The 26005-nt window shown below is 41.4% G+C and overlaps 1 protein-coding gene across 1 annotated transcript in view; it reads left to right on the plus strand.

Annotated features, from left to right (window-relative positions):
- The window catches only part of abtb2b (ankyrin repeat and BTB (POZ) domain containing 2b), a 158273-nt gene that overhangs the window by 103454 nt on the left and 28814 nt on the right, over positions 1 to 26005 (plus strand). Inside the window, 2 exon segments of the mRNA XM_046358050.1 lie at positions 5013 to 5223; positions 23995 to 24147. Of these exon segments, the coding sequence (XP_046214006.1) occupies positions 5013 to 5223; positions 23995 to 24147 (364 nt within the window).

A 26005-nucleotide genomic window follows, 5' to 3' on the forward strand; every position in this document is an offset into this window, starting at 1 on the left:
AAAAACAAATAATTTCACTAACCTTTTGAAATCTTCATCAGATGACAGTAATATAACATGTTACACAGTACATTCATTTTTTTTCAATAATCTGCAATATATATCCATAAATCTCTGTTTACAATGACGCATCGTTCAAAAAATGCTACTAAAATGTCAGGAGAAATGAAATAGCTCCGGCAGATAACGTCAGCTAACAAGGAATACACATCATAAACTTTGACTAAATATGCATGTTTTACATATGTATAGGAAGATACACTTCTTCTAAATGCAAACGCTGTGTTACATTTATTTTTAACGTTACAGTTTGCGTTTACTAGGCTATACTAGGAGTCGGCGCTCCAAATGTATCATTATGCCTCCTCTATCTTGGAGTCGACAGAAACCCAAAATTAACACATAAATATTCCCTTACCTTTGCTGTTCTTCCATCAAAAGACCTGGAAGGGATTATACTTACCAAAACAGTGTTTAGTTTTCAAGTCTGCTTCTTTCGGTTCTCAAAATAGCCACTTTTCGGTCGAAATGTAGTTAAAATTCAAGTGGATGCGCACCAAAACGTTGAAATTATATGTCGAGTAAACTTGTCAAACTATGTTCATAATTAAGCTTTAACATGTTATAAAGGTGTACAGCAATTGTGAGGACGAAGCGAAACACACACGTCTTGTAATTGATCCTGAAGAAAAGAGAGAGAGGGAGCAGAGCGCGCATAAACGTACACTTTTTTTTCGCGTGACCGAGACCTTTCGGCACGCTCAACGTCTCGTGAGCGCGGGATTCACACAATGAGAAGCCCCATTGAAAGCAGGCTTCGCGCTGAACACGTAGGAACTGTTCCCAGAGCGGTAGTTGTTTGGGAAGGCATTTAAGATGACGTCAAAGTTGGGCCAACTTTTTCCATGACAAGAGAGATTTTGGGAGAATGCATGCCCTGAGACTTCTGCTTTACATAGAGACAACATTTAAACGGTTTTAGAAGCTTTAGGGTGTTTTCTATTCGATAATATGTTTTTATGCATATATTAGCAACTTTTGACAAAAATGTATCCTGTTTTATATGGGTACCCAATTCCTCCATTAGGGGCAGTAAACAGGGCTAGGCTTAAGAGGTTAAGGGCTTGTAAGTAAGAATTTCACGGGAAGGTCAACACCTGTTGTATTCGGCTCATGTGACAACGAAAATGCATTCTACATTAGCCTATGTAGGCCTCAGTGTTTTATTTAGGAAAATATGGCACTGTACAACGTGCCTGGTCGGTAGTAGGCCGAAAACTACCAAGCGACTGCGAGTGAAGAGCAAAATAATCATAACATTTCCACAGCCTAATTGTAGGCTAGCCAGTATCCAAACAGAGATTCAGCGAAAATAAAAAATCTGATAAAATTTATCAAGACCAGTCCCCAAGCTTGTCTCAAAGCAGCACAAAACGGCGCTGAAATAGTTGACCAGATGTGGGTAGGCTATTGCTAAAAATCCTATTTTAACAATTGGATGACTTTGGGTGTTTCAGTAAGAAATAATTGATTTACTTAAATTGCAGTAGCCTATTTTATTCCAATATTTCTATCATTCAGGCACATGTATTTCTATAGTAATTTGTTACAGATCCAGATGTGGTTAAAGACATGGATGACTTGTATGTTGAATGAATTATTGATTGATATACTTTATATTGAAGTAGGCCTTCGTGCCAATTAGTAAGTAACACTAAAAACAGCTACAGTAAATAGGACCCTTAGGCCAACAGATCCATGTCATTTCAATAAGTTCAATAAGAACCTTGAACCCACATGTCCCTGAATTTACCGAAATATGTGTATTTTAGATAAATATCATAAAAGACAAAAACTTACTGAGCATTTCATCCTCAAAGCACCATGAAGGTCTGGTGCGCAGTATGCTCAACGAGTAGCCTACCTATAGCTGCCAGTCTAAATCTATTTAATATACACAATCACAAAGAAATACATTCATATTTTATTTAGGAAGTTCATGCATATCTCTGTGCTATAGTAGCTGAGGCTATGGTTGCTTCATGTCAATGAAATGAATTAACTTCTTATGCTCTTTCAGATAGGTTACAGCAACCAAAATGTCTGTCCTGCATGGACCTCTAGGATTCTTTTGGAGAGTAAGCAAGTGCCAACAAGCTTCATAAAGGCACCCTCAAAGATGCCTTCTGGTGGTTTCCATGAGCATGAATGGCAACAATGGCTGACAGTAAAATGCACTGTAACATGCTGTGCCCACCTGTAACCCACCTAAATCCATATGAATAAAGTGAAAACACAATGTCTCTCTAGCCAACACTCTCCAGATGGAATCAAAGGAATAGTGGGAAGTTGGAACCCACCAGTGAGACCTGACTCCACACCTACCATTTGTTGGTTGAATTATCTCAATAACCATGAAGCAGCCCAGTGGCTACATCGACCCTGACCCTGGTGATTGGTGTAGCCTCACGGCACGTAGTACTCCCATTCCCTGGCTATCACACTATCACGCTGACCCAAACCAAACTGAGCTGGCTCGGATATTTTCTTTTCACTTTGTCCTATTCAGCACAGTTCCAGCAACTATATGATGGATGTGTGTAAACAGGCCAACTCAGTACAGCTTAGTTTGGCACCACTCAGTTCAGCTCAGTAGTGTGAAAAGCCCTCCAGTCATTGTCTGACTAGTCCATTAAGTGCAAACGTCATTAGTGATTAATGATTGTTTAGACTGGGTTCGTCTGGCTGTGCTTACTGGTAATGGCACTACTAATCGGTTAAGAAAATAAAATAATGTAATGGGTTAAGGAAAGGAAGGGGGAAATCCTTTGCTGGGTGACGTAGCCTAGGGGGCCAATGCTGAGTATTGCTGTAGTGGTAAATGGTTCACCCAACACTGTGTGGTGTGTTTGTTTGTTTGTTTTATGAACATGTGTGCGTGGACCTTTAGCTGTGTGTGTATGGTATTTATGTATCTACTGCTCACACACATCAACCTATATGTACAGTTGAAGTCTGAAGTTTACATACACTTAGGTTGGAGTCATTAAAACTCATTTTTCAACCACTCCACACATTTCTTGTTAACAAACTATAGTTTTGGCAAGTTGGTTAGGACATATGCTTTGTGCATGACACAAGTAATTTTTCCAACAATTGTTTACAGACATTTTTTTCACTTATAATTCACTGTATCACAATTCCAGTGGGTCAGAAGTTTACATACACTAAGTAGACTGTGCCTTTAAACAGCTTGGAAAATTCCAGAAAATTATGTCATGGCTTTATAAGCTTTTGACATAATTTGAGTCAATTGGAGGTGTACCTGTGGATGTATTTCAAGGCTAACCTTCAAACTCAGTGCCTCTTTGCTTGACATCATGGGAAAATCAAAAGAAATCAGCCTAAACATTGTAAACCTCCACAAGTCTGGTTCATCCTTGGGAGCAATTTCCAAACGCCTGAAGGTACCACGTTCATCTGTACAAACAATAGTACGCAAGTATAAAGACCATTTGACCACGCAGACGTCATACCGCTCAGGAAGGAGACGCGTTCTGGCTCCTAGAGATGAATGTACTTTGGGGGCCAAAAGTGCAAATCAATCCCAGAACAACAGCAAAGGACCTTGTGAAGATGCTAGAGGAAACAGGTACAAACTGTATATCCATAGTAAAATGATTTCATTTAGCAGACAAAATGTGCATTAGAATTCCGTGACATTATTGTAAATGATTTTATAGTATGAAGAATACAATTGAACAAAGCTGAATAAAATCTAAATATTTTCTCCAAACAATTTAAGGAAGTGGGCATATGCGGCTATTCTGTGTTGAGCAGTTAACATAGAAATAGGTACTCCTATATGCTTAATATAGAGTTATTAATCTAACTGTAGTTGTTCTACAAACGTTGGGCTATATGTTTTTATTTTTAATACATTGTCAGGCTGCATGATGCGACTCTAATGATGATTTGAAAAAAGTTGCTTGAACAGCATGAGCTCTCCATTGTTTTTTTTGTGCAGGCTGTGCACACTTTATTAGTCTCTCATTCACGATTTGACTAGCACTTGATGTTTCCAAACTTCTTCCATTTACGATGATAGAGACCACTGTGTTCTTGGGGACCTTCAATGCTGCAGAAATATTTTAGTACCCTTCCCGAGATCTGTCCCTCGACACGATCCTTTCTCGGAGCTCTACGGACAATCCCTTTGACCTCATGGCTTGGTTTGTGGGAACCTATATAGACAGCTGTGTGCCTTTCCAATCATGTCAAATCAATTGAATCTACCACAGGTGGACTCCAATCAAGTTGTAGAAACATCTCAAGGATGATCAATGGAAACAGGATACATTTGAGCTCAATTTTGAGTCTCATAGCAAAGGGTCTGAGTACTTACAGTGGGGGAAAAAATATTTAGTCAGCCACCAATTGTGCAAGTTCTCCCACTTAAAAATATGAGAGAGGCCTGTCATTTTCATAATAGGTACACTTCAACTATGACAGACAAAATGAGAAAAAAAATCCAGAAAATCACATTGTAGGATTTTTTATGAATTTATTTGCAAATTATGGTGGAAAATACGTATTTGGTCACCTACAAACAAGCAAGATATCTGATGGGATCCTCCTCTTTTTAGTAGAGGCCGTTGCTTTGTTTCCTCGCGCAATTGCATAACCTATAGAAATGTTGCGCAACATGAGCTTATGGGCTCTCATGAAGTGTTCGATTATATTTTCGATTACATTTACATTGATGTCATAGTAATTAGAGGGACAATGGGATAGATGCTGAATACTAGGCATTTAGAAATTTTGGTAGGCTGCTAATGACCATCAGCAGCATCAGAGCTTGTAGAAGCCTAATTACCTTGACTAAACTTTCACATGGAATTTGACTGCCTTCATGTCTCGTGTCCGCCGGTGTGGCTGTAATACGGTCACTGCAACAGCCCTAATCTCACCTTCACCTTCACCCTCACCATCTCCCTGTGTCTCTCTCCTAGGTGACCTGGTGTCCAGAGCCATGCACCACATGCAGCGTTTGAGCTCCGTACGCCCGGGGCTCAGCCCGGCACGCCACACCCGGCCCCAACAGATTGTCTCCTGGTTGCCCGATGCCCTCCACACCCTCTACTACTTCCTCCGCTGCCCACAGATGGAGTCCATGGAGAACCCCAACCTAGACCCACCCAGGATGGCCCTCAGCAAGGAGAGGTAGGGGTTATATGGATGTTTATACACACACACACGCACACACTCTTTCTCTCTCTGTGCACTTCACAAAATAGATGGCATCGTGAGGGAAGGATAATTATGTGGATATATTGAAGCAACATCTCAAGACATCAGTCAGGAAGTTGAAGCTTGGTCGCAAATGGGTCTTCCAAATGGACAATGATCCCAAGCATACTTCCAAAGTTGTGGAAAATGGCTTAAGGACAACAAGGTCAAGGTATTGGAGTGGCCATCACAAAGCCCTGACCTCAACCCTATAGAAAATTTGTGGGCAGAACTGAAAAGGCGTGTGCGATCAAGGAGGCCTGCAAACCTGATTTCACATTCTTAAAATGAAGTGGTGATCCTACCTGACCTAAGACAGGGATTTTTTACTAGGCTTAAATGTTAGGAATTGTGAAAAGCTGAGTTTAATTGTAGTTGGCTAAGGTGTATGTAAACTTCCGACTTCAACTGTAGATGCAGAAAAACTAAAATAAACATGTGTCTGTGACTGACACTGTTTAATTAAGAACTGAGAATAGGCGAAGTTGGCTAACCACAGTTCTTTCTTACACAGCTCACATTCACCAAGTACATCACTTTATTAAAGAGCTCTTATCAACTTGTCACAAACTTCCTGTGAACCCCTCCTCTTCCCACCAACCATTCACAATGGAGTCTACAAGGTTCTTATTCAGGTGCCAATGCTAGGTAGTCGTTACAGGTGTAAATGTTAGTCTTGGAGAACTGTGGACTATTTGAAAGATGTGAATAAGAGAAAGGGTTAGTGTATTTAAGAGGTGCTAATGGGTTTTAACCCTGTCAGTGGCTCTTTTCATCTCTTATGGCTGGCTTCTCGGCTTTGAGGTTGGGGTCAAGGTAATTGTATGTTTTTAGACATAGTTATCTCATTGGTAGTGTCTGATTAGTTTATTGATAGTGTCTGAACAGTTGTAGGCCTATAGCTGATTTGTGGGAGATTAGAGGTTCCATGACCATGTTAATGAACTGAATGATGTGTGCTCATTGGACATTTCTCATCTGGTTTTGCCTCAGGACTCAAATTAAACCTGGTTGTCTCAGTCACGACCCAATATCACACTGCGGAAAAAACCCCGCCAAAATGTAGTCTGGGAAACTATTTTTAATGCTATATTGATTGTAAATGTAGCAAGTATATGACAAGAGAACACCATTTTTTAAGAAGATTGTTAGTTAGCTCACTGGTTTAAGACCGCAAAATCAACCAAAATGTGCTGATAATAGTCTGTGTTGATAATACTGTGATTGAAGAAAGATAGTTTTCGGAGATTAAATAAATAAATGTAGGCATTTTCTACACACTTTCTACCTCGTTTTAGTCATTTAGGTTCAGACTAAATAAATACAAATAAGAGAATCATTGTTCAAATAGCCACCATAGAGCAGGGGTTCTCTCTGGAAGTTACTGCTTGTGTTGTACGTATGCCAGTGACAACAGGGCGTGGACTAGGGCTGACTCACTACTGATTCCACTATTTCCTGTCCTTCAGTAAGATGTGATAAAAAGCTGTATAAATATCAGCTTACGTAGCTCATGTGGTCATTATGAAACTACACGTCGGTTCCCTTAGGTTGGTTCTCCAGGGTTCATGGATGTGTTACGGAAGTAATTGGTGAAATTAAAAAGACAATGTTTTGAACCTGCTACATTTTAGGGAGGTGTGTGTGTGTGTGTGTGTTCACATGCACATCCTCATACAGTACCAGTCAAACGTTTGGAAAGACCTACTCATTCAAGGGTAATTCTTTATTTTACTATTTTCTAATAACAGTGAAGATGTCAAGACTATAAAGTAACACATATGGAATCATGTAGTAACCAAAAAAGTGTTAAACAATTCAAAATATTTGAGATTCTTCAAAGTAGCCACCCTTTCTTTGTCTTGATGACAGCTTTACACACTTGGAATTCTATGAACCAGCTTCATGAGGTAGTCACTTGGAATGCATTTCAATTTAACAGGTGTGCCTTGTTAAAAGTTCATTTGTGGAATTTCTTTCCTTCTTAATGCGTTTGAGACAATTAGTTGTGTTGTGACATGGTAGGGGTGGTATACAGAAGATGGCCCTGTTTGGTAATAGACCGAGTCTGTAGTATGGCAAGAACAACTCAAGTGAGCAAAAAGAAACGACAGTCCGTCATTACTTTAAGACATGAAGGTCAGTCAATATGGAACATTTCAAGTACTTCGTAAGTTTCTTCAAGTGCAGTTGCAAAAAACCATCAAGCGCTATGCTGAAACTGGCTCTCATGAGGACCACCACAGCAAAGGAAGACCCAGAGTTACCTCTGCTGCAGAGGATAAGTTCATTAGCGTTAGCTGCACCTTAAATTGCAGCCCAAATAAATTCTTCACAGAGTTCAAGTAACAGACACATCTAGGGTTGCACATTTTGGGGAATATTCAGAGGTAGAAACTTTCTGTGGGAATTAACGGGAAAAATGGGAATTAACGGAAATATTTGCAAATTAATATTAATACCATTTAAATGTAGATGTTTTTTGCATTGGATATATTTACCATATCATGTGGAGACAGAAACATAAACCTTTTACCTTATCATAAGTAGACATAATTGCAAATGATTCAATCCTTCAAATAGAAATAAAAAAACGATTTAGTTACGAATTGAACTGTTATTAAATGGGTTGACTCTTCACGTGATAATTTCACTGAACACCAAAAGAAAGGGAATATTGAATGATCCCAATGATCCATCGCATCTCCCAAAAACGTTTTCAACATACATCTGTAAAATGATAGTCTAGAAACTTAAGCTTTGGTTGTCTTCCTCTCAGACGTCCATGTCTTCTCCCTGGACTTCCTCAATGAACATCTCTTAAACATCAGACTCTGAGGCCTAATCTTGAATGTCACTTTCCAACCTTGTTGAGGATGGCTCATTGCCAGGCTCAAAAAGCCTCAAATTTGCCCGGATGGCCATCAATTTTTCAACCCTTGTATTGGTCAGCCTGTTGCGTGCTTTGGTGTGTGTGTTCCCAAACATGGACCAGTTGCGCTCTGAGGTGGCTGATGTTGGTGGGATTTGGAGGATGATGGAGGAAACATGTGAAAGAGCCTCGGATCCACAAAGTCCCTTCCACCAGGTGGCTGATGATATATGTTGGCACATTGCCATATTGCATCTCCATCCCAAAGCCCTTGCTTGAAAGTGTACTTCGCCAGACTGCCGGTGGTGAGACATGGTAGTGATGACACCATAGGCCTTGTTGATCTCTGCACCAGACAGAATGCTCTTACCAGCATACTTGGGGTCCAACATGTACACTGCAGCGTATATGGTCTTCAGGCAGAAGTCTTCACGCTTTTTTATGTATTTCAGAATTGCAGTTTCCTCTGCTTGGAGCAAGAGTGAAGTGGGCAGGGCAGTACAGATTTCTTCTCTTACATCTGCAAGAAGAGTCTGAACATCAGTCTTGATGACAACACCACCCCAATGGGTGTTGCTGGGCAGCTTCAATGTGGTGCTCTTATTCTTCTCACTTGGCTTGGTGAGGTAGATTGCTGCTATAACTTGATGACCCTTCACATACCTAACAATTTCCTTTGCTCTCTTGTAGTGTATCCATTGTTTTCAGTGCCATGATGTCCTTCAGGAGCAGAGTCAGCCAATGTAGTCAGCTTCATGAGCAGCACAGCCATTGGGTGTGATGTGAGGGTAGGATTCCTCCAATTTAGACGAAGCAGCCTTCATGTTCACAGCATTGTCTGTCACCAGTGCAAATAACTTCTGTGGTCCAAGGTCATTGATGACTGCCTTCAGCGCATCTGCAATATAGAGGCCGGTGTGTCTGTTGTCCTTGTGTCTTGTAGAATACTAGTTGAGGGGTGGAGATTATGTAATTAATTATTCCTTGCCTGGGAACATTCAACCACCCATCAGAGATGATTGCAATACAGTCTGCTTTCTTTATGATTTGCTTGACCTTCACTTGAACTCTGTTGAACTCTGCATCAAGCAACTTAGTAGATAAAGCATGTCTGGTTGGAGGGGTGTATGCTGGGCAAAGAACATGCAAAAATCTCTTCCAATACACATTTCCTGTGAGCATCAGACGTGAACCAGTTGCATACACAGCTCGATCAAGACATTCATCAGCATTTCTCTGACTTACGTTCCTCCATTAGGTCAAAAAACCTTTGATTCCTGGAAGACCATGAGCTGTTGCTATCGATAAGGTGTCGGATTCATAATTGTCACCTCAAATAGATGTAGAGGGACCTTTGTCAGAGGTTGCTTGTTGTGAGCAATGAGGGAACTTTATGCACTTGTCCAGATGATTCTGCATATTTGTTGCATTCTTCACATGATTGTGCACAATATTTGCAAAATGTACACAGCTTTTCCTTCTACATTACCTACAGTGAAATGTCTCCACACATCAGATAGTACCCGTGGCATTTTCCTGTAAAGATTAGATTTTTTTGTAAAAATACCATTCCACGTGCAGATAAATAGTTAATCAGTTAGATTAAACAATTCCTTAGTAAAATAAATGTTTTAAAATGAAACATTTATAGAGACAGGTCAATTAACCTTCCTCAGTTAGCAGACTCAAGCAAGCTAAACCCATATGGTAGCAAAAACTAAAATTGTTAACAAGTTAGAAATGATTTAAACACACTTTGCTGTAGGCTACTATTTACTAATTAACAAAAAAAGCTTTCATGTCATATTAAATATATTCACTCCACTCAGTATTGTAATCAAAACTTGAAAGCATGTAGTCCTTGGCTCAGACAGTGTAGTAGTGTGGGCTCAATAGCATCTCATTAGTGTGCAAGATATTGAGAATCAGCTGTACATGTGATGGAAGGGTGCACTGCACATGTAATGGAAGAATTTACTGTGCATGCAGAGGGTTACAATTTTATTGAATTGGGGATAGTTTAGCCAAAATATGCCACAAGATCTAGAATTGCTTTATGTGTATCCCACTACAAAGGTTCACTGTTAGAAGCTAACTTTTTTGATGACTTTAAGCAAAATTCCCCAAAATCCCGGGCTTAACATCCCATGAAGAATTTCGGAAATTTACCAGAAAGTTTGCAACCCTACACACATCTCAACATCAACTGTTCAGATAAGACTGCTTGAATCAGGCCTTCAAGGTCGAATTTCTACCAAGAAACCACTATGAAATGACACCGATAATAAGAAGAGACTTCCTTCGGCCAAGAAACACAAACAATGAACATTAGACTGGTGGAAATCTGTCTTTTCGGTCTGATGAGTCCAAATTTGAGGTTGTTGGTTCCAGCTGCTGTGTCTTTGTGAGATGCAGTGTAGGTCAACGGATGATCTCCGCATATCTGGTTCCCACCGTGAAGCATGGAGGAGGTGGTGTGGGGGTACTTTGCTGGTGGCACTGTCAGTGATTTATTTACAATTCAAGGGAAACTTAACCAGCATGGCTACCACAGTATTCTGCATTGATATGCCATCCCATCTGGTTTGCACCTAGTGGGACTATGATTTGTTTTTCAACAGGACAATGACCCAAAACACACCTCTAGGCTATTTAAGGGCTATTTGACCCAGAAGGAGAGTGATGTAGTGCTGCATCAGATGACCTGGCCTCCACAATCACCCATCCTCAACCCAATTGAGATGGTTTGGGATTAGTTGGACCGCAGAGTGAAGGAAAAGCAGCCAACATGTGTTCAGCAAATGTGGGAACTTCTTCAAGACTGTTGGAAAAGCATTCCACATGAAGCTGATTGAGAGAATGCCAAGTGTGTGAAAAGCTGTCATCTAGGTAAAGGATGGCTACTTTGAAGAATCTCAAATCTAAATGATAATCGTGCGTGCGTGAGGTTCAGGATAAATTTCTCATGTATGTTCAAGGGTTAATGACACACTTGTGAATTATGTTATGGTGAGCTGTGTAAAGGTATCTATGCACTCTTGCATACAAAGTGGATGCTGCTCTCACTCACTAGTCTAGTGTTTTTAGGCATGTCAATCTCCGAGTTGCTCACACTGATTGAATCAATGTTGTTTTGAAATCATTTCAATACAATTTTGCTGAACAAATGTGGAATATATGTTGAATTGATGTCTGTGCCTAGTGGGCTGTGTGTGTTTTTCATTTGAGTTTATGATTGTATATGCATCCAAGGGAATGTTTGTTTGGTTATGGTAGGAGCGGCATGTGTGTGTGTTTGTGTGTGCCCTTCTTGAGTAGGGTTGCAAAGGGAGAGTATATTACTGGAAACGTTCTACATTTACCAGGAAACAACCAGAATTTTGGTATCTCAAGAATGTTATGTAATATATCACAAGACATCTAGTGGCTCTTTTGGGTACTTCAGATTATCACAGGTGTCTGTAAAGCTGTAAAACATTATCCTAAATATAAACCATCAACTTGGTGAATACCATTGGTGTTTAGAATGAGGGTGTCAGCATGAAATCTCATTTTAAGGTTATTTTTTCTTTTTACAAACGTTTATTTATTTTAGTATGTCAATATGTATTTGCTGTGAATGTTTTGGCATCAAACCGGTGGCAGTTGTGAAAAGTCAATAGTTGGAAGAGTTAATTGAAAATAATGCCATTGTCGATTAGATGCTTTTTTGATAATGACACAGAAATAATAAATTAACACTATATATGAATATATTTTTTACAAAGTTATTCAAGTATATATGACCAAAGTTACAATAGATTGCCATAGATTTTCTGTTAATTACCAAAAGTACTGTAGATTCTGGTAACTTTGGTAAATTACCAGTAGTTTTGCAACCCTAATCCTGAGACACACACACACATCTACTCCAGCTGACTCCCATACCGTACCTCAATCAATCAATCAATCAATCAAATGTATTTATAAAGCCCTTTGTACATCAGCTGATGTCACAAAGTGCTATACAGAAACCCAGCCTAAATCTCCAAACAGCAAGCAATGCAGATGTAGAAGCACGGTGGCTAGGAAAAACTCCCTAGAAAGGCAGGAACCTAGGAAGAAGCCTAGAGAGGGACCAGGCTCTGAGGGGTGGCCAGTCCTCTTCTGCTGTGCTGTGGTTGTGATTATAACAGTACATGTCCAAGATGTTCAAACATTCATAGATGACCAGCAAGGTCAAATAATATTAATAATCACAGTGATTGTAGAGGGTGTAACAGGTCAGCACCTCGTGAGTAAATGTCAGTTGGCTTTTCATTTCTGAGGATTCAGAGTTAGAGACAGCAGGTGCGGTAGAGAGAGAGAGTCACAAACAGCAGGTCCGGGACAAGGTAGCACGTCCGGTGAACAGGTCAGGGTTCCATAGCCGCAGGCAGACCAGTTGAAACTGAATCAGCAGCATGACCAGGTGGACTGGGGACAATAAGGAGTCATCAGGTCAGGTAGTCCTGAGGCATGGTCCCAGTGCTCAGGTCCTCAGGAGGGGAGGGAGAGAATTAGAGGGAGCATACTTAAATTCACACAGCACCGGATAAGACAGCAGAAATACTCCAGATATAACAGACTGATCCTAACCCCCCGACAGACAAACTATTGCAGCATAAATACCGGAGAGTGAGAGAGGAGGGGTCGGGAGACACTGTGTCTCCGTCCGACGATATCCCCAGACAGGGCCAACCAGGAAGGATATAACCCCACCCACTTTGCCAAAGCACAGCCCCCACACCACTAGAGGGATTTCTTCAACCACCAACTTACTACCCTGAGACAAGGCCGAGTATAGCCCACGAAGATCTTCCCGACGGCACGAACCCGAGAGGGGCGCCAAACCCAGACAGGAAGATCACGTCAGTGACTCAACCCACTCGAGTAACGCACCACTCCTAGGGACGGGATGAAAGAGCACCAGTAAGCCAGTGACTCAGCCCCCGTAAAAGGGTTAGAGGCAGAGAATTCTGGTGGAGGGGAACCGGCCAGGCAGAGACAGCAAGGGCGGTTCGTCGCTCCAGTGCCTTTCCGTTCACCTTCACACCAGACTACACTCAATCATAGGACCTACTGAAGAGATGAAAGAGCAAATATGCTCTTCTCATTATTATCAAAGAGAAAAGAACACCACACACAACTCTCCATTCCACCAGACCTCTACAAGTGTGTGTGTGTGTGTGTGTGTGTGTGTGTGTGTGTGTGTGTGTGTGTGTGTGTGTGTGTGTGTGTGTGTGTGTGTGTGTGTGTGTGTGTGTGTGTGTGTGTGTGTGTGTGTGAGAGATGGGAGGTACAATTAGTATCTGAAAATAATTATAGTGTGATGCCACCATAATGTTCCCTCGCTCTCTTTCTCTCACTCTCTCTTGCTCTCTCTCTCTCTCTCCCTCCCCCTCACTCTCTCCCCAGAAACCTCCATTAACATGTTGTTGTAAACTCTAACCACAACTCTGTGTGGCCCAAGACATTTGAGCAGACCCCAACTCTACTCAACACGTCTTATCACAGGAACATACTTCATTCAACATTCAACAGACAATGCCATGAAAGCATTGTGTTAATATATTAGTGTGTGCGTGTGTGTGTGTTTTGTGTGCGTCTGTTACAAGTGTGTGTGAGGGCATGTGTGTGCGCATTCTTTCGTACATGTGTGGTATATTTTAATAACACTGAGTCATCCCACTAAATATATTTAATGTAAACAACAACTTTCATCAGTGAGAGATGTTAATGACAATTTACTTTACCCTTTCTTTACCTCTCCTCTCCCTTCCCAGACAAATACTTTCTGCTTCCAAAGCATGACTAATTCGACTCCCCAGACCACCCTAAACACACACACCCAGACACACATGCAGACACACACGCACACACAGGCTCTAGCTGTAGAAAGTGGCTGTCTAATTGGACAATGTGTAGTGATGATACAAAGTGGGGAGATAATGTTGCCCCTAAACACTGATACAAGGTCAGATATTTTCCATTTTGCAGTGTTTACATTTATGCGTGGAAGCAAGATAATATGATCCTAGATCTGTGATTGAGGGCAACTTAATATTGTTAACATCAAGGTCTGAGTCTCTCGTTATTAGATTGCTATCAGATCTGTTGTAGTTGTAATGGACCCGGATCTACATGAGTCCAGACACATGCTGTGTACAAATCAAGAGGTCAGTTAAACTCTGGCTGGCCTGTTTGTATTTACATCTCATTGGCTCTAAATCTAGGATCTCTGAGCTAAGATCAGCCGTTGGGGGGTAGGATGAGGAGTCAAGGGTTAGGGTGCAAACACCTTACTGTGATAAGCCTGCATTGGCTTTATTACAATGAAAAATACACTGATAATGGATATACAGTGCATTCTGAAAGTATTCATGCCTCTTGAGGTTTTCCATAATTTTTTACAATACAGCCTAATTCTAAAATTGATTAAAAAAAAATGTCCCTTCATTAATCTACCCCATAATGACAAAGCGAAAACAGGTTTTATTACATTTCTGCAAATGTATATAAAAAAAACAACAACAACTGAAACATCACATTTACATAAGTATTCAGACCCTTTACTCAGTGCTTGGTTGAAGCACCTTTGGCAGTGATTACAGCTTCAAGTCTTCTTGGGTATGACGCAACATGCTTGACGCACCTGTATTTGGGGAGTTTCTCCAATTCTTCTCTGCAGATCATCTCAAGCTCTGTCAGGTTGTATGGGGAGCATCGCTCGGGTTCAAGTCCAGGCTCTGGCTGTGCCACAGAAGGACATACAGAGACTTGTCCCGAAGCCACTTCTGCGTTGTCTTGGCTGTGTGCTTAGGGTCGTTGTCCTGTTGGAAGGTGAATCTTCGCCCCAGTCTGAGGTCCTGAACGCTCGGAAGCAGGTTTTTATCAATGATCTTGCTTTCCCTCAATCCTGACTTGTCTCCAAGTCCCTGCCGCTGAAACAAAAATCACCACAGCATGATGCTGCCACCACCATGCTTCACCGTAGGGATGGTGCCAGGTTTCCACTAGACGTGACTCTTGGCATTCAGGCCAAAGAGTTCAATCTTGGTTTCATCAGACCAGAGAATCTTGTTTCTCATGGTCTGAGAGTCCTTTAGGTGCCTTTGGAAACTCCAAGCGGGCTGTCATGTGTCTTTTACTGAGGAGGGGCTTCTGTCTGGCCACTCTACCGTAAAGGCCTGATTAGTTAGATTAATTAGATAGTTCTCCCATCGCTACAGAGGAACTCTGGAGCACTGTCAAAGTGACCATCAGGTTCTTGATCATCTCCCTGACCAAGGCCCTTCACCCCCGATAGATTAGTTTGTACGGGTGGCCAGCTCTAGGAAGAGTCTTGGTGGTTCCTTACCTCTTCCATTTAAGAATGATGGAGGCCACTGTGTTCTTGGGAACCTTCAATGCTGCAGAAGTGTTTTGGTATCCTTCTCCAGATCTGTGCCTCTACACAATCCTGTCTCGGAACTCTATGGACAATTCCTTCAACCTCATGGCTTGGTTTTTGCTCTGACATGCACTGTCAACTGTGGGACCTTTATATAGACAGGTATGTGTCTTTCCAAATCATGTCCAATCCATTGAATTTACCACAGGTGGACTCCAATCAAGTTGTAGAAACATCTCAAGGCTGATCAATGGAAACAGGCTGCACCTGAGCTCAATTTCGAGTATCATAGCAAAGGGTCTGAATACTTATATGAAGATATTTCTGATTTTTATTTTTAACAAATTTGATACCAATATTAGAAAAACCTTTTTTTCCTTGGTCATTATCGGGTATTGTGTGTAGATTGCTGAGGAAAATGTTTTATCCATTTTAGAATAAGGCTGTAACCTAATGTTTTTGTTGATAAAGTCAAAAGGTTCTGAATACTTTCCAAATGCACTGTATATATTTGTTTAAAACGTGTATGCGAAGTCAACATCTACTGTCTCCAAGAGTTTTTATAATCTGTGATTTTAGTACAAAATCAGCTTTGTGTGTGTGTGGGGGGGGGGGGGGTAGTGCTGCACGGTATACCGAAACGTCAGTACTTTTTCGATACAAAAAAAACTTCTGTAAAATGTGTCTCGTGATTGAGAGGATCAGGTCTATCAGCACAGCCCTTTATAGCGCGTGCCTGCTCCAGTTCATTGCTAGTGCTGTCTGGTTTTCTAATAATAATAGTGCTGTCTGCATTGTTAATAATAATAACAATTTATTACATTTGTAAAGCACTTTTCATTATACAGAATAATCTCAAAGTGCATGACATTTTAAATTGAAAACAAATAGGAAAAAAATGGGCAACTGACACAAAGAACACAGGTGACGCTACAAGGGACTTGGAAACCAAGGAGCACATCTATCCACAGAAAGCCATCCTAAAGAGAATGGTGTTTAGGCCTGTTTTAGCTGAGCCCAGAGTCTGTGTTAGCTCCCCATTCATTCTGCACAGAAGTTAACGCACTTAAATAATGCAACACGGCATGTACAAATGTTGAAACTGTTCATTACTGTTCGCAAAACAATGTCCGACCAACACTTTACAATACAGGACGATACCGGTAGCTTTCAGTTTTAATTGTAGGCTACCTTTCCTTGCTAGCTTACAACTGAAGCAAACATCAATTCTGTACCCTAGTACTTTGTTTGTGATAATATGCTAACCGTAACGCAAAATTTGCCGATTGTCAACAAAACGCCACTTAGTCTCCCTCGCCACCAAAAACTCATTAACTTTTTAGTCTCCCTCGCCTCCCGTCTGGTTTCCACAAAATTCCATAGCCACAAAGTCAGATTACACGCCTCGCAAATTACGTCATTTTTTTCTTAAAGAGACAGTGCACACTTTTATATAAGAAGAGATTGCTTATTCTATGCAAATGTTGTTGATCACTTCAATAAAATAATATTGTTATCCTCGCAGTTGCCAATAAAAATTGTCCTAAATGAAAGGGATTTTGTAGCCCCATAAAATCAGCTAAAACAAGCTCAAATAACAAAATAATAATGCATTCACACAATCCTTTTGAATAATATGCATTCACCTGTATTTTGAATAGACTTAGGCTACATCTTGATTTAACCAGTTTATCAATGGAGATTTACCATTCAAATAAATTATTACCATTATGTTGTTTTGTGGTTAGATTGGTAAAAAACAAAGTCAAATTTATTGTATGATTGTATAATCTATTCATTAATACATACATGGCTGTCTGAAAAAAATACACATAAAATGGTCAAATATTTATCTCAAAAGATTCCCATTAATAGAACAGAGCAATAACTGACTTTTGGCTAATATGGTTTCGTTTCGGTATCAAGTATCGTGACGGTATTGAGAATTGTGATACAAAACCTGGTATCGGTATCAAAGTGGAAATTCTGGTATCGTGACAACACTAGTGTGGGGGATAGTGTTTGGAAGTGGGTTAGTGGAGTGGACTAGCTCTCGTGTTATTTAGTTTCAGTCCAATGCGGGCATCTGGTTTTGATGGACAGAGGGGACACCGGTTCCTGTGAAAGGTTGGGGGCTGGTCTGTATGTGTGTGTGTGTGTGTGTTGTTTTGGAGTAACATGGTGATGGGGACAGATTGGGAGGGTGATGATGGGTGGGGTACATACAGACAGACATGCTCCATCTAATTTCCTGTGTGGGTCACTGGCAGTGGTATGTATATACACTGATGCACACACACACACACACACACACTCATGCGTACAAGGACAAACATGTGCACACACACTCCATTCTTGTCTTAATGCTGCTGAGAGTATCCCATTTCAGGCCTCTTGTTCAGATACGAGAGGGCCATAAATTAAGTAGACCATTCAATAAACCAGGATAGGGGGATGTTTTTCCTTTTATACAGCACCTCTGGGAATGTGGAACTGGTTTCTGATTGGTTTAATCTAGAGAGCAGCTTTTTGGTGAATCAATAAGTGTTTAGTATTGGAGATGAAAATACTTTATTTGAAACTGCTCTGGGCTGAGAGCCAGAGTGTTGTTTGTGCTGTCATAACTAATATGCAGTAAAGTGACACAGAGTAGAGTGATCCTGGTGACAATTACACTCTCAGCCTATTGCGGACAGTCTGAGCACTGATGGAGGGATTGTGCATTCCTGGTGTAAGCCAGGCAGTTGTTGATGCCATCCTGTACCTGTCCCTCAGGTGTGATGCTCGGATGTACCGATCCTGTGCAGGTGTTGTTAAACGTGGTCTGCCACTGCGAGGACGATCAAGCTTTCCGTCCTGTCTCCCTGTAGTGCTGCCTTAGGCGTCTCACAGTACGGACATTGCAATTTATTGCCATGGCTACATCTGCAGTCCTCATACCTCCTTGCAGCATGCCTAAGGCACGTTCACGCAGATGAGTTGGGACCCTGGGCATCTTTCTTTAGGTGTTTTTCAGAGTCAGTAGAAAGGCCTCTTAAGTGTCCTAAGTTTTCATAACTGTGACCTTAATTGCCTACCGCCTGTAAGCTGTTAGTGTCTTAACAACTGTTCCACAGGTGCATGTTCGTTGCTTGTTTATGGTTCATTGAACACACATGGGAAACAGTGTTTAAACCCTTTACAATGAAGATCTGTGATTTGGATTTTTATGAATTATCTTTGAAAGACAGGGTCCTGAAAAAGGGACATTTCTTTTTTTGCTGAGTTTATGTAATCAGCTAGCTAGCTATACATATTGCCAGCCAGCAAATACATGATTTAAATAATAAAAGCAGAATCTAATTAATATTAATAAGCTAACCCCATCATGGTTAAAGCTAGCCATTCTTGTCATATGATAATGGTATTTGGTCATATGATTATGGCGGTAGTGAGAGAGAGAGCAACACCCATGTTAAGGCAGGGAGAGGACGAACAGGTCATCAATTGAGAATTTTAGTTTGAATTCTCTATCTGTTTAACTACTCACCTTTGCAGACTGTAGCCCAAGTGCTATAACAAAAAATGTATTTCCTACTTTCTGATTTCATTTTGTTGTCATGGCAGTGTTATGCTGGTGAATGAGGACCCAAAAGCGACTTAACAGAAACAGAGTCTTTATTCCAGTCTTAAACAAAAACGATACTCCTGGATATATCTTAAGTAAATACAAAACAGGAAAACTGAAATCCTCTCGTCAGTAGAGAGGAACGACTGGAGACGCGACCACAGACTGCAGGTCGCTTCGGGAAGGCACAGGCCGTAGCTGACATAGACACCTGCTCACACGCAGCATCTGAAGAAGGCAAAAACACGACAGGGCGGAACACGGACACAGAACAGCAAACATCAAACAAGGATCCGACAAGGACAGAAGCGGAAAACAGAGGGAGAAATAGGGACTCTAATCAGAGGGCAAAATAGGGGACAGGTGTGAAAGAGTAAATGAGGTAGTTAGGAGAATGAGGAACAGCTGGGAGCAGGAACGGAACGATAGAGAGAGAGAGCGAAAGAGGGAGAGAGGGAGGGGGAGAGAGAGGGATAGAAAGAGGGAAAGAACCTAATAAGACCAGCAGAGGGAAACGAATAGAAGGGAAGCACAGGGACAAGACATGATAATCAATGACAAAACATGACAGGCAGGAGTCAGAGACAGGCAATAGAGTAAGTGAGAGAGAAAGAGAGCACCACCCATGTTTAAGCAGGGGGAGGACTAACAGGTGAGAATTTGGAATTTGAGTTATAAGGCAAAGCACATTGCACAGCAATTTACAACGTACATAGATTACAACGTACATAGGAACTATCGTCTCAACTCCCCATGTTTGCTGACTGTAGCCCAAGTGCTATAACAAATGTTGTTGCTTGCATTCTGATTGAATTTTGTTGTCATGGCAGGGGTCAGAGACAGGCAATAGAGAGAGCTAAAGAGAGAGCACCACGTGTGTGGTCTGATAGCAGGAGTGTTTACCTGTGTGCATGGTCTTCTAAAAGTCAAGTGGGATTACTGGAGAAAAATGATCTACAGCAGACAAACACTCACACACACATACATCTTGGTGCTATGATTGCACACTGTGAAATTTCGCATAATAGATATCTGACTTTATCAAAATTGGATTTGATTTTTCAAATGATTTGTTGGTCTGTGTAATCTGAGGGAAATATGTGTCTCTAATATGGTCATACTCAGGGCCGGCAGGGTAGCCTAGTGGTTAGAGCGTTGGACTAGTAACTGGAAGGTTGCGAGTTCAAACCCCCGAGCTGTCGTTCTGCCCCTGAACAGGCAGTTAACCCACTGTTCCCAGGCCGTCATTGAAAATAAGAATGTGTTCTTAACTGACTTGCCTGGTTAAATAAAGGTTAAATATTTAAAAAATATTTTCAATGTGTCAAGTAATCTTTTTGTTTTCTAATGATTTAGTTGGGGCTAATTGTGTTGCTCAGCAAGCATCAGCTTGCTGAGGGAACTTTTCACTTAGTTTATCTCTCTGTAGGTAATTGCTTTGGTATGGAAGGTTTGGGAATCGCTTCCTTTTTGGTGGTTTTAGAATTTAACGTCTCTTTCCTGGATTTTGATCATTTGCGGGTATCATATTAATTCTGCTCTGCATGCATTATTTGGTGAGGATGTTTTTGCAGAATACTGTATGCAGAGTCTCAATTTGATGTTTGTCCCATTTTGTGAATTTTTGGTTGGTGAGTGGACCCCAGACCTCACAACCATAAAGGGGAATGGATTCTGTAACTGAGTCAAGTATTTTTAGCCAGATCCTAATTGGAATGTTGAATTTTATGTTCCTTTTGTGAGTGCCTTTTTGTCTTGTCTCTCAGTTTCTTCACAGCTTTGTGGAAGTTACCTGTGGTGCTGATGTTTAGGCTGAGATAGGTATAGTTTTTTGTGTGATCCAGGGCAACAGTGTCTAGATGGAATTTTGTATTTGTGGCCCTGGTAACTGGACCTTTTTTGGAAAACCATTATTTTTGTCTTATTGAGATTCACTGTCAGGGCCCCGGTCTGACCGTGTCTGTCCAGAAGATCTTGGTGCTGCTGTAGGCCCTCCTCGGTTGGTGACAGAAGCACCAGATAATTAGCAAACAATTTGACACCCAGATTCTAGTAGGGTGAGGCCGGGTGTTGCATACTGTTCTACGGCACTCGCTAATTTGTTGATATATATGTTGAAGAGGTTTATGCTCAAGCTGCATCCCTGTCTAATCCCACGACCCCGTGGAAAGAAATCTGTGTGCTTTTTGCCAAATTTAACTGCATACTTGTTATTTGTGTACATGCATTTTATCATTTGTAGGTTTTTCCCCCAACACCACTTTCCATCAATTTATATTGCAGACCATCATGCCTAGTTGAGTCAAATGCTTTTTTGAAATCAACAATGCATGAGAAGACTTTTCTGCTTTTATTTTGGTTTGTTTGTCAATTATGGTGTGCCGGGTAAATATGTGGTCTGTCTTATCTCTCTCTCTCTCCCTCCCTAATTCCCTCCTTCCCTCCCTCACTCCAAAAACACATCAACAATATCACTACTTGTCCTATCTGGATTCTTGCATATTATTGTCTAATTGTTTGCTGTTATATTTAAATATAGATGGGATTACAGAGCCAGTAGTAAACAATAGGAGTATATGTGGCACGTAGCTTAGTGGATAGAGGGTTCGAAAAGCCTTAAAGGTTCAAAATATTTTCGAAGTGCCCTTGAGAAAGGACACTTAACCCTAATTTGCTCCGCGGGCGCCGTACTACTATGGCTGACCCTGTAAAAAAAAAACACATTTCACTGCATGTATCTGGTGTATGTGACAATAAAACATCAATATAGGAGGAGTTGTATTGTTTTATTGCAGTCTTTGATCGTGGTTAAGCAGCAAACAGTGATAGTAATGAGTGTTTTGAACACTGTCTCCCTCATCTCTCAAGATTGTGTTATCACACACACTCCTGCTGTGATGTCATTCTGAGCAACGCCCTAGAGACACACGAACACACACACCGTCTCCGTAGTGTGTGTTGACTGTGGATAATGAGCACCCGAACACCTGTGGTGTCATTCATGCATCTACACTCTGGCACAGCAGGCAACTCCAAGGTGGTCTCATTCACATTGTTCTCATTGTTAGCACTCTTAAACTTCAATAGCATTGTTGGCTAGCATTGATACTGTCATTCAGTTGTCTTATCAACCTCTAGTGACCGAGACAAGAAAGAGGGACAGATGCTCCAGTGCATTCACATAGAGTGACAGAACAGGGAAAGTCTATGTTGCTGTCACCTAGGTCTGACAGTTGAGAGGCAGCCAGGGGCCCGATGGGGGCTGGGGGGGTTTGAATAATTGAAGTTGGGTTGGCTTGGTAGGTGGGAGCTGAGGTTGGGGGATGGAAGTTCTGTGAGTGTGTGTAGGCAATTGATGGGCAGGTGATTAGGAAATAGGGGGTAGGGTGTTGGTGGGATTTTAAAAGGTTTAGGGGGAATTGGTAGTTGCTAACAGGCTCAGGTTTAGGGGGAGGGGTTAAGTGGTGGGTGAAGAAGGGGGGCGGGAATCAATGACACTCTAGTTCTGTACTGGTCTCACCTCCTTGACCGCTTCCATCTCTATTACATGGCTAGCAGGCAGAATCATTTTAATGTTATTTTTATTTCACCTTTATTTAACCAGGTAGGCCAGTTGAGAACAAGTTCTCAATTACAACGGCGACCTGGCCAAGATAAAGCAAAGCAGTGCGAGAAAAAAACAACACAATACAGAGTTGCACATGAGATAAAACAAAAGTACAGTCAATAACAATAGAAACATCTATATACAGTGTGTGCAAATGGAGTAAGGAGGTAAGGCAATAAATAGGCCATAATAGCGAAGTAATTACAATTTAGAAAATTAACACTGGAGTGATAAATGTGCAGTCGATGATGTGCAAGTAGAAATACTGGTGTGCAAAAAAGCAAAACAAATGTAAATAAAAACAATATCGGGATGAGGTAGGTAGTTGAATGGGCTATTTACAGATGGGCTGTGTACAGCTGCAGCGATCGGTGAGCTGCAGAGAGCTGCTCAGATAGCTGATAAATCAATTAAAAATCCTTCAATGTGATTTTCTGGATTTTTTTTCTCATTTTGTCTGTCATAGTTGAAGTGTACCTATGATAAATTACAGGCCTCTCTCATCTTTTTAAGTGGGAGAACTTGCACAATTGGTGGCTGACTAAATACTTTTTTGCCCCACTGTATAAGTCTCCAACTTCAGCAATTTTTGCAATTCGTTCCAGTCAAGATACACAAGGATGTACAAACAGACACACACAAGTGGTGTTCAGGGTCAGGAGATGTTATCCTGCTGAATGCTGGTCTTCAGGTCTGAGCCAGAGATACTCAAAAAGGAAAGAACACGCTCTCTCTCTTTTCTCTCTCTCCCTGAACTCTCCCGGGTAGCTAAATCACTTGCTACATTTAGTAAATGCATATTTAGACTGGAAAGTTGGAGTTCCTCTTTCAAAACAGGATGTTATTTGGGACAGATTGGTTTCCCATCCAGCCCCAGTGTGTGTCCCAAATGGCACCTCATCCCCTAAATAGTGCACTACTTTTCTCCTATTGGTGCGATTTGGGACACAAGCCCTGTTTTACACATTTGGGACACAAGCCCTTCTTTCCTTAACTGGTTCTCCCTGGAGCTCATATTTGGGGCAAAATAAGCTATATAATATCAAGCGCCCCAAATTGCACCCTGTCACTGAGCACTATGGGCCCTGGTCAAAATTACTGCACTTAATAGGAAATAGAGAATTTCTCTCTCCATAGCCCCTTTCTGAAGGATACGGGTATTGATGGGGTGTGAATTGTTCTGTAACACCATTCTGTGTCTTCCATAGGCCCTTCCTGCTGCTGCCGCCCCTGATGGAGTGGATGCGAGTGGCTATTGTGCACGCTGAGCACCGCCGCAGCCTATTGGTGGACAGCGATGATGTCAGACAGACCGCTAGACAGCTCCTCCCAGGCATGGACTGTGAACCCAGACAGCTGAAGTAAGAGAGAGAGCAAAAATACACACACACACACACACACACACACACACACACACACACACACACACACACACACACACACACACACACACACACACACACACACACACACACACACACACACACACAAAATCAAATCAAATCAAATTTTATTTGTCACATACACATGGTTAGCAGATGTTAACGAGTGTACGAAATGCTTGTGCTTCACACATATGCAGTTTAATAGATAGCAGAGATGCAGGTAGCTTACTATCAGACTTGTCCAAAGTAAACAAAAAGAGTGCTAGCATTGTTTAAAGTGGCTTGAAACACACTCATTATTAAAATGGCTGGAGTTGGGTCATGCAGGGCCACTCAATGTTAGTGGTGGCTATTTAACAGTCTGATGGCCTTGAGAGAGCTGGTGTCCCAGCTTTGATGGTAGGCCTGGATGATACGGGGTGAACCCTTGTTATGATCTTTATGGCCTTCCTGTAAAAAAGGCAAAAGCCACTTATTAGCTTAAGATACAGCCCGCCAGGATTTTTTATCATATCTTTTGGTGAAAAATCTGAGGTTGAAATCAGTTTGTCCTAGCAAAGATGGAGAGAAGAGTTTTGGGAGGGAGACACCACAAAACCTCCTCCCTGTAGGCCGTCTCGTCGTTGTTGGGGCAAAAATTGAGTTGGCAGCAGCAGCGTGGGTGAACAATCAACATACACCTTACTATGTTCCAGGAAGTCCAGTACCCAGTTGCACACGAGACCCAGGGTCTCGAGCTTGATGACGAGCTTGGAGGCACTGCAGTTTAATTGCAGAGAGCAGGTAGCTTACTATCAGACATCACATGCACAGACCCTGGTTTGTTCCCAGGCTGTGTCACAACTGGCCGTGATTGGTAGTCCCATAGGACGGCACACAATTGCCCAGTGTCGTTAGGGAAGGGTTCAGTCATTGTAAATAAGAATTTGTTCTTAAACTGACTTGCCTAGTTAAATAAAGGCTTAATAATGTGTGTGTTACATAATGTGTGTCACACACACACCGCACTCATAGCTTAGTTTGAGCAGAACATCATTGGTCAGGCAGCAAGAGTGCACAGCTCAAACAATTGGTTGTCATGTGGTGCAGCTCACAGACGAAAAATAGCGGTAGGTTATTTCAATGTAACTCGTTTCGCATAATTCATAAAAAGAAATCAGTGATTTGTATTTCCAGCAACTTTCTGAAGAAGTAAGGCCTGTTTGTGTGTGCCCGTGTGTGTTGTGTAGCCAGTTAGCATGCCAATTGTTTTTTCCATTAAGATTTATAGCCTATCAATCGGGTGGTCATTTGTTTTTGCAAACTCTGCCATCATATGTACAATACTGTACATTGTACAGTACAAAAACAAAGCCAGACAAATAAATGGTCTCTTGCTGGTGTACAATTAAATTAAAGGGCAGATACAGCCTCCAAAAAATGTTTTTGGGGTATTTTTCCAAGACCTCAAAAGTGGTTGCCTGATGTGGTTTAAAGTACCACAAGTTGATGCCCAGAGATTACTCATGATGTTGGACAATGATTGAAGTCATTAAGTCATCATATTAGTCAAAGTATGATATATACTGAACGAAAGTATAAACACAAAATGCAACGATTTCAAAGGTTTTACTGAGTTAGAGTTTGTGTAAGGAAATTTAAATACATTCATTAGACCTAATCTATGGATTTCACATGACAGGGCAGGGGTGGCCTTGGAGGGCTTAGACCCACCCACTTGGCAGCCAGGCCCACCCACTGGGGAGCCAGGCCCAGCCAATCAGAATCATTTTTTCCCCACAAAAGGGCTTTATTGCAGACAGAAATACTCCTCAGCACGGAGAAGAAGCTGGAT

This window comes from Oncorhynchus gorbuscha, linkage group LG01, assembly GCF_021184085.1.
Source record: "Oncorhynchus gorbuscha isolate QuinsamMale2020 ecotype Even-year linkage group LG01, OgorEven_v1.0, whole genome shotgun sequence".
In the NCBI taxonomy this organism is placed as follows: Eukaryota; Metazoa; Chordata; class Actinopteri; order Salmoniformes; family Salmonidae; genus Oncorhynchus; species Oncorhynchus gorbuscha.